The sequence below is a fragment of the Triturus cristatus genome, chromosome 11 (genome assembly GCF_964204655.1).
Source record: "Triturus cristatus chromosome 11, aTriCri1.1, whole genome shotgun sequence".
In the NCBI taxonomy this organism is placed as follows: Eukaryota; Metazoa; Chordata; class Amphibia; order Caudata; family Salamandridae; genus Triturus; species Triturus cristatus.
In genome coordinates, this window is record NC_140594.1 from 280,446,125 (window position 1) to 280,461,210 (window position 15,086).

The 15,086-nt window shown below is 44.5% G+C and overlaps 1 protein-coding gene across 1 annotated transcript in view; it reads left to right on the forward strand.

The window, feature by feature from the left end:
• TBC1D10A (TBC1 domain family member 10A) overlaps positions 1-12,180 on the forward strand; it is a 380,613-nt gene extending 368,433 nt beyond the window's left edge. The window contains exon 9 of the mRNA XM_085635860.1: positions 4,687-12,180. Within this exon, the coding sequence (XP_085491986.1) occupies positions 4,687-5,241 (555 nt within the window). The 3' untranslated portion in view covers positions 5,242-12,180. The remainder of the gene's footprint in view (positions 1-4,686) is intronic.
• The last annotated feature ends 2,906 nt before the right edge of the window (positions 12,181-15,086 follow it).

Consider the following 15,086-nt stretch of genomic DNA (forward strand, 5'->3'; position numbering starts at 1 on the left):
ATCCCACATTCGTAGCCATGTAATGGGCCGTGGTATCTTCGGGTGGAGCCTCTAATCCTCTCAGAGTAACCACCGTTCTATCTCCAGTACACGTCTCGTAAAACTTTAAAACATTTCATTGTAAATAAACCTAAATCAACTTCTTTTACACACGGTGTTTCGTTCTACTTCTTGATGTCAATCCACCAATACCAGCGCGGCTTCACACTAACCGACCTATCGCAGCGCTGCACCCTCTGACGTCACTCTTCCTCCTCATGCAGCAGTTCCCCTCCTTTACAATTAGTCTCTTACTCTCTCACACGTCTTTCACACACTGAAATAACTGCCTGTCCACCAACGACTGGACAGTCTCACACAATTGTCGACCTCAACTCCGGCAATCGGTTGTCTGCGAAACAACCAGACAACTGCCTCAGACTATCTGCCCACAAACGGCCAGACAGTCATGTACTTAATCAATAGGATCCAAACGCTCAATGTTCCACATACAGCAATCCACAACCTGTGTTGGTTACTCACACACTCACACACACGTTTCCCTATCACCAGTGGGTCATTCACCGACGTCTCATGACTCCCACAATCACTGGTCAGACAATTTCAACTCTGGGTGTCTTCTACACCACAATCTCTTATCCCGGGATATCAAAATCAAATCTCATGGACCGTGCACGCTCACAGTCCGAAACCACAATTGCTCGACTCTCACACCAACTCCGCAAGACATCACACAACCAACACAACACCGCAATCTAACAGACACATAACCCTGTTCATACTCACTCTCCCACGAACTGCTGCTTCCGCCGCACCGTTACACTCCGCCAGCTTCCATCAACGCCGTCGTCCTCTGCTCACGATCCACTGGATCACCATCACTTGGGCTCTATGGGGTCAATTCTCTACTTCTCCCCTTACTACAGAGGTAACCATCCTACTCTGCTACCAACTGATAACGTCGGATTCTTATCTTATCTTACCAGCTCTTACCACTCTTAATAATCCTCGGCCGACTGGACCTTTTTACCTGCTGTGAAGTGTAAAGGGGAGAGAACCAACTCATTCAGATGAATCAATATCTTGTAAATTCCGATGCTGAAGAATCACTAACTCCGAGTTAAGTTTTAGGGGATTTATTACAAAGCCAAATATTATTGAACATACAAGCACCTCACGACGAGGTTAAGAAAGTACATGGGCACTAATACAAAGTTTAATCTACGCAACAGCCTAATTCAATGAAGCATAAAAAGGATAATGAACTCTAAAAATATCAAACAAAAGATAACTGCTCCAATATCTAGATCAGTCTTCATGAATACCTACAAAGAAATTGATTAGTATGTCCCTACTCTACCGCTAAGGTGACATCCCTACTTAGCATTTCCCAAAACAAGATCAGGAAAGGTGTGAGCTCGTGAAGACTTCCTAAGAAGTACACTCACGTTGAAAGGGTCAGAAGCCAAAGCTACTGCTTCATCTCGAAGTCTCCTTCCTCAGTATCGATCTCTTCCTTCTACTCTCTAACGGCTCTCTACTCCATCTACTCTCCTGCCTCTTCTCTGCCGCTCATCCCTCGGGACACTGTCCCCAATACAAAATGCGTAACATGGAGGACACGCCTGTGCAACACCTCCTCTGGCTAGGCACCTCCTGAAGGTAAATTTCCACAGAAACCTGTATTTCGTCCAGCAACGGTTGAAACGTCCTTGAGTCCCAGGCTCCTCCAGCACCAAACGTATCTGCTCCTCATTATCTGGATTCCTGGAGACACTTGTAGCAAACTCTCCTCCATACCTAACTCCTAAAACAAAGGGTTAGTCTTAGCTAACGAGAACGGTGTCCTTGCACTTGCAACAGAAGCCTGAGAACAGAAAATCCTTCCCTACAAATGAAATTCGCTGACTACCTCAAAATGAGAGCCTTTCCAAGGAAATTATACTTCGGCCTACACAATTCAGCTAACAGTAGGAACGCGAGTAGGCCTTTCGTAGCAAAACATGGACACTCATTTAGGCCTCTATACATCAAGAACTACACGCACTAATAAGCTGCATCTGTAAGCATTACATTTCTTCACTTTAAGGCACAATCGGTCATCTCTACACGTGCAGACTTTATGATGCACGTTTAAATCTAATGCATTACATTACACATGAATTAATTCTTTAGGCACTTTGCAATAGGCAGTTACATTTAAAGGTCATTTTACTCTTTCGACAAACACGAATTACATTTCTAACATTACACTCACATTGTTAATTATTATGTTTACATTTCTAATGATCCTCTGTTAATACAATGTAGGAGTATATGCGGGTGCGGACTATGCGTGATTTTAATGCACCCCTACAATTTTCAGAACCTCATAGCGCTCTATCACTGGTCCGAACCGTAACCATTCTTGACCTTCTTCGTGGGTTGCCGCTGCCAAGGCTTGTTGGTGCTCCAGCCAGACACTGACCCCTCAGCACTCGACATCCTTCGTGGGACAGCTCGTATCTTGCTCCTGGTCTTCCTCGACGCCTTCTGGTCCCGGTGGCTGCAGAGTCAAGAACCCCCCTCAATGCACCTGAGGCACCCGACATCGTTGGGCATTCGTCTACCGAGCCCCTGGTCACTCCTGAGCGATCCAGACTCTGTTCCCTCTGCTTTCAAGTACTCTTCATCAAGAATCCACCTTTGGGTTCCAACGAACACTTCCGACACCACTTCAGGCCTATGCACCTGGCTTCCCTGGCATAGGAAACTCTGGTACTATGGTATCCACGGGTGGGGTGGCTCTCCAACCTCCTAACTTCCATGGGGTTTCTTCGAAGTCCGCTTAGAAGGGTCCTTAAACTTTAAAACTGCACTCCCCCATAGAATTGTACAGTGCACGCAGTCGTGTTCCCACACTGCACCCGTCCTCCGTGGGGTCCCTACTTATTCACCTTGGGTGGTTCCTTGGGGTCCCAGCGATTCTAGATCCTCTAGACACTGTCTTGACTCGAGTCATGGCTCTTATACCACTATTTTAGTATATGGTTTGGTCTCCCCCTGGAGCCCACTGTGTATTCGTGCTACTTGCGATTGTTTCTGTGCTACAGTATTGTCTGCTTTGTGTTTATCTGTGTGTAGCAGATATTGTGACGTATTTAGAGTGTGTTCTAATAATAAATACATATTTTTATAACTACTGTATGGGTCTCCTTTCATTTAACCAATACAATAAGGTTGTATTCTGGTATAACAAGCTGCTTAACGTTCCTTCAAAACTAAGACTGAAGACTGCTCTCCACAGCTTCCACTTGGATAGCTTTCTAAGATTATCTTTGACCTCTTAAATCACCATAAAGTTTATTTGGACTGGTGCAAGGTGCCCATTTTAATTAGTGGACAGCATATACCAGGCCAACATCTCGCAGAACTTTTCTGTATCCAATCTAGCACCTGGGAAATATTTCCAAAGGTAAGTAACTTGTTCATCTCCACTCACCCTACAAACTGGGAAATCCATTAAAAAGTCTTCACTCCATTTTCAAGGTCTCTGGGCTCCCAGTCATCCAAGCTTCTGTTATCCACAACAACTCTGGATGCAGGAGATTCACCTCCTACATTGTGAAGGAGCATGATTTCCTGAGGGACAGCCTTTACCCTCACAGGGACAGTATGGTTCCTGTATGTCTTTCAGATTCTGAGAGTTATAAAAATTAGATTAGACTACAGAACCTGGATACATTGTTCTTGTGGTGGCCTCAGCTTGACCGATCAAAGTCTGGATCTCATACTTCACATTTTTCGGAGGATACTCATTCGTTCTCGCAGATCCGTGACCCTCCTGTCCCAGTTAGGAAGTGGGGCGTAAATGGGAAAGTCCCTCTCCTCTACCTATCATTATGCAAGCTTAGCACCATATTTTAAAGGAAGTAGTCTTTGCCCACTTTCTTCAAAGAACTTGGATGTCCTTCAGCTGCCAAGAAGTCATCCACCAAGGAACATGTGTTGAGGATTCTGTTACTGGTTATTGCCAAAGAATATCAGCTTGCTTATTGACCGCTGTAATTGCCTTTTCTAGAAAATATTCTTATGTATTAACAAAATAGGTCTTCAACAAAAAGTCCCAAACTATCTGAAGGCAATCCCTAAAAGGAAGTCTATGGCTCTCAGAACTTTGACGTTTTTGATAATGGAGCTGTTCCTGGGTGAAGCACAGTGAGTCTTACAAGAATGAGATGGTGAAAAGAAGGTTGCTTTCAGCCATTATGCACCCTAAAATGATACAGGAACACCACCTTTGTGAGGATCCCCATCACAGGAGTCAGTGGTTCTCCTAAAGATTGTCTGCATCTAGGCCACACCTCCAGCCTGAAAGCATCATGCAGGATAGAGTTTAGGGAAGGGTTTAACTGTGAACACCAACTGATAGAAAGAGAAGGGAGGAGGCTAAACAGATGGGGAGATTTTTGTTTAAAGATGTCTGCTTGAAAAATGTCTTGGAAACATGAGAAACCTTTTAGAATTGTTTTGGCATTGAGGATAGCAAACTAACCGAAAAGGACTGGAATCTAACAGTCCATAATAAACTTGTGGAAAAATGATTTCTTCCTAAATTGTCACTGGGCATGTGAAACCTTAATAAATGGCTTAGGTGTCTTTGACCCAACAGACATCACTGATTATGTTCTCTCTTCTCTCCTTTAGATCATAGAGTTAAATATAACGGAACGTGACATTGAGCGCGAGCATCTCATTCAGCTAAAGAAATGGAAGGAGGAGCATGGAGAGCTGCCGTGCAACTCTCCTCCCAGAATGCATGGCGCCAAAGACATCAGTAAAGCAGAGCCTTCCTCCCAAGCACTGCTAGCACCTTCCCCTTCAATTCTCCTACCTCCCATTGCCGGCAGCCCTGCATCTGGGAAAAGGACCAAGGAAAAGAAGGAGGCCGAGAAGGCACATGAAAAACAGATGGCTAAAGAGCAGAGAGAGAAAGAAAGACAGGAGAAAGAGAGGCGAAAATTGGAGAAAAAACACAGCAAAGGGAAGAGTACCCCAGCTAATGGCACAGTGAAAGAGAACAATGGGGCCCAGACTCGAGCCTCCTTGGAGGACCTGGTAAAAGAACCATTGCATTCGAACCCCCCAGGTACACCCTCCAAGGATCCTACCCGGCATCTTACCGCCAAGGACATCATTAATCAGAAGAATCAGTCTAATGAGAGCTTGTGTTCCAGAGAGAGTGAAGACACTTATTTGTAACTACGTCGAGCACACTCTCTGGCACTAAGGGCGCTAGGCTAATTTTTCTGGAACTGAGAGCAAAGCTTATGGCAATCAGAGTCACAAGAGAAAATGCTGTTCAAGCAGAATGTGAGGTCTAAGGAAATGCTTCTGCCATTCAGAAAAAGCTTTGCCAAGTCAAATATGGGCTCTTCAGAGGGGAGGGAAGGAGTTAAGAAAGCAGCAGGGCGTAATGGGATCACACACCTGTAGCAAGTGTGCAGTAGCCAAGTTCTGTGCTCGGGAATGTCTGGCAGCAGGTGGGTTGATATACCAAAGGGCTGTAGTACACTTGCCTCACCTAGGTCACACATCATGTAAATTTTGGAGTGGGCACCAAGGCATCACCAGAAGAACATAGTGATTCATTATCTATGCAAATTGTTTGTTTAATTTTCTCTTTTGTGGGGATTGACTTGCAGCATCACGCTAACAATCTGTAGGAATTGTACACATGTAAAAAGCGCCATGTTAATTGACATTCTACTGGCATGTAACTGTCTTTAAATGCACACTCAACCCCGACATATGGATCGCCAAGGTGGTAGTGCTTTTTGCCACATTCCAGATGAAAGGCAGCATTAGACCGGACATTCCGATGCTGAAAAGCTGAGACCAGTGCATACCTTGCAGTATAAATGAAGAACATTACCAAAGCTGGTATTGACACGACTGATCGGATAGGAGTGGAAGACGTACGCGGATCACATTCCAGATGAGGCGTAGCGTCTATGAACACATTCCAGTTGGCAGCCAGACTACATTGTGGCTCTTGTCCAGAGCTGTGGTCAAGCCTAGAGGCCAGTCTAGCCCTCACAATGATGATGTATGTTGTGCTTCAGGTCTCCTAACACCATACCAGATTGCTATTCTCCTAACAGTTGTAGTCTCATTCTAGAGCTAGTGCCTCAGCATATGCAGACCTCATTCCAGTTTTGTCATTGTTTCTCTTGGCCCATGGCAGTGTTCCAGATGTTTTTGAAGGTATTATTTTCATGCTGCGTTCTTGTTTTCTGTGTATACTGTATTCATCACTGTGCTAAGATGTCCCTGGTTGGAGAGTACTCTTCTGGCAGATCAAGTCCCATTAGAATTGTCACCCTCTGCTGGCATAAGGTCTTTGTTGGGTCGAGGTTGGTTCATACATGGGAGGTATAAAAACACTAATCTGGTGGAAGAAAACAAATTATCCCCTGTGCAGGGAAAAATAGAGGAGTAGGAAAGCAGCGTGGATGTTGTCACTGGCAGTGTCTGTGAAGGGGTACTGTATGCTGTACTCAAGACCTAACAGGAAAAGCTGCTGGAGTAGGAAGAGCACAGCTCTTTGACCACAAACCCTGTGGATAGGTTGTGCAGTGGACAACTGATGCAAAGAAACAATTGGGCTATATTACCCAGTACTTCAAGGTCTAGTCATGTTAAGGTGCTAGAAGTTAAATGTTGCTGCATGAAAGTTCTAAGTTAAATAGCTCCAGGAAGTACTTGGCTTTCAGTGTGGACCACCCTATTGGGCATTCTCCCTGGCCTTTGAGTTGATCATGTTATTTACTATTCCCATGTGAGGTTTAGTACAAGAACATCTTTCTTAGCCTTCGTATCTGTTGTTCTTTGGTAGCTCTTTGTTTTTCAACGTTGTCTGATAGATTTGTTTCTCAGAAATTGTTCACATGAGCATTGTGCATGCGTTTACGTGGGATTGACAGCCCTTAGACACATGCTTTGTCCTGTATTGTTATGGCAGCTCATGCTAAATTGTGTGCCTGGCAAGCAATTACATTATGAACCCATCCTGACGTGTCAGCCTACCGTTTACTCTACGTCTGACATATTTCTTCGGTACTTGATTTTCAGATACTGTGAATGGCACAGGACTCCCTATGACCCTCGCTTAAACATTGTCTTTCGCAACTTCTAATGAGACATGCCTTCACACCCTCTATCTTGTATTGGAATCTCTTGAAAGCTAATTGTATTTACTGCTATATGGTACTTACTGACTTGGGAACACAGTATGGAGTACTTCTATCAGACACTGGGTTGGGCACTTGTGTTCTGTTGAGTTACTTCTATCCACTGTATCCATTGGATACTGTGCTTCGCACACCAGTATTTTGTGAGCTCCACTTTTGGACACTGTTTCAGTGAAATCTCATAGGGGATGCACTGCAAAGAGCTTCTTTTGAAATTGTAGTGTCTGCCTTTTCCATTCCCACTTTGTGGTAACTATATCCAGCTCTTTTTATGTGAGGCTAAGGAATGCACATGCCTCTTGCCACTCACTCTGATCCTTCACCCTCCATGTCCTTTACATCCCCAATAACCCAGTTAATGTTATTGTTTTAACTGCTGTAGCTAAAAACATGTGCGCCTGGCAAGGTTTGTCATTGTGTTTCTCTTTCCATTTTCACTTTCCTGTCCTTTAGGTGCTGTATGGATTGCCTCACCTGTTGCAGGAGTCTCTGCAACTGATCCTCAATAGAACTGCATTCATGTTCTTAAGCATTGGCATCTGGACAGCTTCTTCCTTAAGATCACAAGCTGCTTCTTTAGAAATTGCTTCAGCTAACTGATACCATTTCAGCTATGTTCCATTGAAGAACATCTAGTTTATTGCAAGGCTCAGGAAAACTCACTGGAACCTGTGCTAGCCACACGGGTAGTTTCAGCATTTCATCGCTACTGCTAGCTGGCCAGGGGCAATCCCGTGCTACATTTGAGCGTTGCTGTTTCTGCTGTGAAACTTAAAGAATACAGTTACCTCAAAATCTAAATATGTGTTATTTTCAGTGTTAGATCGCCTGGGTCTAAATCGAAATATAGATTTCTCCCTCTGGAATGGTTCTAAGACTTTTTGCCGCACTACGTTCACCAATGCATGAATAGCACCTGTGTTATTCCTGCTACTAAGTCTTCACCTGAAGTGTTCCCTTGATTAGATTACGTCTGTGTCCATTTTTTCTGTAGGACTCTTTTCCCTAAACATTACATACTGCTCTTCCTTGTCCATCTCTGTTTTTGGAAAGAGCGGTAAGAATGTCATGACTTCCTGTGAAGGATGGGCTGCAAACCAGATGTTTTTTGTTTTTGTGGCCTCTGCAACCCGCCTCCCTTTTTGTGCTGCCTTTATTTTTCCTTTGTTTATGTGGAATCATGTGGTATTATGCACTCCCCCCTTATAATCTCACCGTCATTTTTATATTACGGGGGAGGGCCTCTTTCCACCTACCCACCTGTGGCCCACTGCAGTCCTGTTTATTTTTTTTTCATTTTTCTTTTTCTCCTGCATTTGCCATGATGCACAGACAATATATCTTTCATTGAGGAGACCAACGTGGGTGACAGTCCACATACGGTGGAATAGGCCTGTCCATACTTATGCCGAGCACCTTATCGAGGAGCTCTGTTATTCTGTGCGCAGAAGTAGGAAGGCTGGGTTTTAATGCCTCCAAAGCAACCCCCCTGTCACTTCTGCTTCTTTTTGGGCAGTATTGAAAAACCATAATAAGTAATTGCTAAATCTGCTCCATTTGTTACGAAGGCTTATTGGGTTCTCTTAAAGGGTTTAATTTCATTGTTTTCTCATAGCAGCTGAAAGAATCCACTAAGCCTTAACACAGTTCAAGCTTCAGCCAGATCCATCAGTGGTACAGCCTCTCCTTTACCAAAAAGCATAAGAGATCAGGAAGGAGATGTCATAACCACCAAGGCTGCAACTGCCTTTCCTGTGTCCTTTTTTAGCCCATGGTAGATACTATCCAATAGGAGGACATGTATATTAACATCTTAAATAACATGGCGAGAATGGTGGTCTGACTCGGAGTTATTAGCAATCCCTGTCAGCTGGCTCCAGACATCTCCCTTGGACCTAGTTCCAACACTACAGTAATGAAAACCATGCAATGAGGTAGTTGAATAAATGCATTTTGAGGATTCTCACTCAACCTGATGGTTGTTGGGTTCCAAAGCTTAAAGTTTAACCCCTACACTTCTTTGATCATGTCTTCTGATCCACATCCAAATGTTATCCTCCTCTCCGAGGTGCAGTTAATTTTGAACCCTATGTTCCAAACATGATTTAGTAACACTTCTGTAATTAAAGGAATTTAAACCTGTGGAACAGCCCAGGGTCTTGGGCCCTCCTCTTTTGCATCACGCGTCCTGCTGTGCAGGTGTGTTAGGTATAACTCCATGGTTTAAGAGTTCTTTAGTGATACCTCATAGCCAGCTGCTACTCGTTCTCCCGTTTTCCTTGTCATGGATATATTTGCCATTAACAGAAGGCTAACCTGCTCTTCCAGTATAAGTGGCATGACGATAAGTGTGTTCATTTCGCCTGCTTTTCAAACTACTGGTAAAGGAAAGCATGGCTTGAAAAAAGTGAAGAGGTTAAGAGGGTTAGAAGTGCACAACTTCTGCATCTCCATTGAGGAGTGTCCCTTCCACTGCTACTACCACATGCTTCCCTGTGTGTCCACATCTGGCTGCCTTCTAACTCCTTATGCTGCTCTTGCATGCAGATATCTGCTTCTGAAGAATGAGGAGCTAGAAGAAAACATTTCTCCATTGAGAAAATGTATGCACCACGCTATATCTACCAAGGTTTTTGGCTGGCACATGTGCTTCTTCCCACAATAAGAGCATCATTTCTTCCATGCCAGTCCGGGAGAGGGCAAGTCAAGTTGTACGTTCATTGTCTCTTAATTGCCCTATTAAGGTACATGCGTGGTAGAAACTCCATACAACTTTTTTACAAAAAGATGTTCCAAAAACGTTGTCCGACTATGATTTCTGCATTATTGGTGCACTCAGATGCCCTCTTCCATCCAGGGAAAGGTTGTAAACGGCCTTGGGGGAAGTCTTTTAAATGCATGCGTTTATGGAAGAGGCCTTGGGAAAACATATGAAACCTTATTACCCCAATCCTGCACCTTCTGCAAGGCAACTGTTTAGGAAAGAAAGACACTCGAAAACCTCAAGAATTCCAGTCCCTTTGGGGAAGACTGTATTTGCTTAGAAGCTATGAAGTTAGTTTCACTTGAATGCTTGCTACAGCTCCAGCCAGCTTAACCAGGATCTAAGCATCTCCCAGATCCACAGTCATATTGATAGGATGCATTGAGCTTCCATAAAGGTTTCTTATCCTTGTTTCATTTAATTCTGAGGCCAAAAGTAACTGGGGTTGCTTTTCTTTACATTTAGATCTGCTCCAAGAACCCCACCGGGGAAGGCGGTGTTGCAGGTATCCCCTGTGCCCCACACACTGTTGGTTGACTTATTTATGTTTCCTTTAAGGAAGGTCAGCCTCAAAAATATTTAGGTACTTTATTTTCTGAGCTGTGAAGTGATACAGCAAACGTCTGTTAAAACACTCTTGGGTTAAACTGGATTAGAACTGAACTGAATTAGATCTGTTCTGAGCACAAGTAGCAAGTCAACCACCTGGTCATGCTGAGTCAAGGATTTACCTCATAAGAGTTTTATGAGTAAGACTATACACACTTTGTGTAATCACATGTTATGCTTGCTCTTTGATGAGCTAAGTTAGAAAAAAGAAACTCTAAAAGTAGGCTTCTCATAGGAAAGGAGAGGTGACCAGCAGGAAAAACGTCTTCCTCCTCTTACTGTTAGAAGCTCTCTGGTCTTGATGATGTAAATCTTCATACAAGAGAACGTTACCTGTATCTAATGAGACGGGTATGCTCATTTTATGGATGCTTCATAAAACTTGAGCACTATTCAGAAATGTTTTAATGTAGCTTCCAATTGCTTGTTGTTGATACAGTGTTTAAAATGGTTCTTAATGAGGTTATAAGACCTTGGATTTGACCACCTTTGGGAGATAACTGCTTACAGTATTTCTACTAACCAGACCCTTCCTGTAAGGTACACGAAAGAGGCTAGTACATTTTCTGTGTTCTTATTCTAGCACTTATGCAACATATAAAGTGAAGAGTACCAGGAGCAGAGGGGCTTCAGTGTCTCCTGTGTCAGCTGAATCACCCACAACGCACCTTTTAACATGCACTGTTTGCATTGCAGTATTGACAGAACAGGATGGTTAGTTGCTTGCCTACTTTGCAGGACCTGAAGCAGACAAACACTGCTAGTGCATGCTCTTATACTCACATTATTGAAATGCTCAAGACCCACAGTCGTTCTGCAGTTTGTCAGAGGGATCAGGCTGAAACTAACTAAACTGTGTTTATCAAAGTTCAAAATGTTATCCTGAGTTTTGTTTGGATGCAACAACAGTCAAGAAAATCTTTTTCCAAGTTTCTATTTTTAAACAAGTTGCATTGAAAGAAAAAAGCCCTGTCTGTCTCATTGTTGATCTTGCCTTTGTGCTTTCATCCTGGTAGTTACTCTTTTGTCTGTCATGTCAAGTTCTGCTGAATAGGTCCTTGTGATGGCTCATTGACCCATATATTCTGTCCCATCCACCATACCCCTGTGTCTGTCTTTCATTGTTCACTAGGTCACACTTTGTGCTCAGAACATAGTAAATGTTTTGCTGACACTGCAGGCAGATGGCAGGGAGCCTGTGAATGAGGTGACTGATGAGCCACACATGAGACTGCAAATGAATATTTTATATTTGGACATTAGTAAATTCACCTTATTACTCAGTAGTATGGGTAAATGGGGAGCTGAAGAATGCCAGTGATAAGTTGTATTTGCAAAGTGCTGGTTCTGCTGTTTGCCGGGATTGTGGCAGGAGATGGTGTTGTAGGAGCTACTCAGTAGATATGGAACACCCTCTTCAGTTTTCATCTGTGTTCAGTTTAATGCTTCATTCTGGCCTCCTTTTATTACATTCCAAAAGTGGCTTTGACCCTGTGTCTGACAAACATAGAGAAATGTTCCTTTGTAATATTTCATATATTTTGTACAGGTTATCAATAAATGGGCTATGTTACAGTCAGCGTAAAGGATTGTGTTTGTAAATCGATTTGTCTGTCTGAGAACAAATGATGCATTAGCCTTTTATCTGCTTTGTGTGAAGACACAAGCCAGTAGATAGGCCACAGATGGACACAGAAAGAAACCTAATGGAGCACACACTTGTTTAAGCATTTATTGTCCTGTACTAGCTGCGGTGGTGAGAATGTCTCTGCTTACTCAGCAAGAACTCCATGAAAGCCTCCTTGTTTATTTTTACGTTGGTGGCATGGCAGCTATATTTTCTGAAGGGCCTTCTTATTAAACATGTATCTCGCCATTCGTGAATGCAGCATACAGAGTCCCACCACATGAACATTCTCACTGCATAAAGAAGGCCATAGTTCAATCTGCAAATGTTCTGCAGGTGCAGCTTCTCTGTCCTTGATGTGCTGTCCAACTATTCCTAAATTTTATTTCCCAACAATGTATTTGCTGCTTCACAAGGTAAGACACATTATGACCTTTTCGTGCTTTTAATAAATTTGAATTTGTAATCGTTTTATATGTTCATTTTAAGTTAACACTGTGTAAATTATTCATATTGGAGTGCTTACTACATATTTTCTCACATTAAGAAAACCTTATGTTCGAGGCATATGAGCTGTAGATCATATGTTTTAGCATAGATCGCCATCTAGTGTTGGGTCCGGATGTTTGCACTTTGTTTTTCTCAAAGAAGTCTCTGTAGTCACGAGGTAGGTGACTTCTCCCTCCGGTGATAGTGCGCATGGGCATTGGCTCCATCCTCAGATAGTTTTTTTCTGCCATTGGGTGTGGATGTGTATTGCGACTGCTCTGGTTCGGTATCGTTTTCTAACTTCTTCGACGAGCAATCCTCTACTCTCGGCGGTATTGTCTTCGATCGCGGTTCCCCATTCGACATGCATGGTTCCAACTGAGAAAACCTTTGATCGGGAAACTCAAGGCAGGCCGTTGAGCCTACCCGTGCCGACCGCGCTAGCAGCCGATGGAACGGACTCCATTTAAACTATGTCCCGGGTGTCGTGCTAAGTTTCCACGCACCGATCTGCACGAGGTCTGCAACCTCTGCTTAGCCCCGGAACACAACGAAAAGGACTGTGAAATGTGTTGATCATTCCGATCGAAGAAAACAATTTGTGATCATTGGGCTCGACGCCACGAGATGCAACACCACAGCGGCTCCGTACCAGACATCTTCGGAGAAGATCCAGATATCCAACATCCAGTCGAAGGAGCCGAGGAAGAAGAACAGGTCTCCGTGTCTGAAGCAGACTCCGACATGGAGGAAGAAGAGCACATCACTCCGGGTCAGTGTACCGTTAGTACTGATCCCCCTGTGCCCAGTCCACATAAAACAAAGGCTGTGGTACCACCTTCGCCTCCGGGCTCAGGTCAGCACAGACAAAAAGTTTCCGATGCCCGGCCCTCCCGCCCAGCTAAGAGACAAAAAGAAAAGCCTTCCGGCTCGGGTTCGAGCTGGCCCCATTCCCGTGCTGAACCAACACCCTCGGCACCGAAACATAAGTCCAAGTCTCTACTGGTCACCACACCAACGGGACCGGAGACTACACCTTCGACACCGAAGACTTTGAAACATAAAGTCTCCAAACCTAAAACCTCGAAACCGAAATCCCCAACACCTACAGGTTCGGAGCCGATAGGCTCAGATCCGAATTCCTCTGCATCAAAAGACTCTGAGCCGAAATCCTCCACATCAAAAGGCTCGGAACCAAAACCCTCCGCACCGAAAGGATCGGAGCTCAGACCCACCAAACACAAAGACTCCAGCCTGAAACTCTCGGCACCGAAAACAGCAAACAAAGAAAAGGATACTCCACCCATAGAGCCTCGGTCCGATGAGCCATCTTTGGACCTAAAACAAAACAGACTTGTTATTAACCCTAAGACCGGGCATATTCACTCCACCATTCATAAAAAAACGGAAGCTGGACCTCACAGAGGACTGTTCTATACCTCTTAAGAGAAAGGACTTAGGTACTAACTTTTCTCCACCTTACATTGCACCTCCCTCTCCTCCTATTAATCCAAATTTGATTATTTCACCATCAAATTCACCACCACCTCCACTTTCACCTAGCATTCAGGATGAGGATTATGGGGGTGGGGATGGGTATACTGATGAGGAGCAGAACATACCACAAGATCAGGACAGACTGCAAGATACTGATCCTTGGGAAAATTACGATAAGGAACCGGATACAGATAATGACCCTGACCTGTATCCTTCTAGACCATGGTTACTCATAGTACGGCCCGCGGGCCCGGCAAGCCTTCCTTGGCGGCCAGCAGACCTTGCAGACATCCTACCGCTTTTGTAAAAAAAATAATAATTTGCAAACAATGCCGGGTGCAGCAACCCGGACTCTGAGACTCTGCTCTGTGGGGCCGGGGGAGTCCAGTGATTGTCAAAGTGGAGATGCAGGGGCCTAAGAGGTGAAATACAACAAAGCTTTATTAACATGTAAATGGTCTTTTAAAGACCTGTGAAGTACTCTGGTGCGGCTGTGTGTGCGCACTGGGAAGCTGTCTCAGCCCGGGCTGAGGGCTGACATACACACAGGGGGAGAGATGACAGGGTGATGGAGGGAGGGAGAGGAAGACCGAGGGCAAGGGAGGGAGACAGGTTGACAGAGGGAGGGAGAGGAAGGGAGACACAGAGAGACAGAGACAGGGAGGCGGAGATGGAGGGAGGGAGACAGAGGAAGGAAGAGAGACAGGGAGAGATGGAGGGAGACAGAGAGAGACAGACGGAGAGAGGGAGACAGAGGGGGGGAGACGGAGAGAGAGGGAGGGAGACAGGGAGGGAGGGAGACAGGGAGGGAGGGAGACAGGGAGGGAGAGAGACAGAGGGAGAGGAAGGGAGACGGATAGAGAGAGAC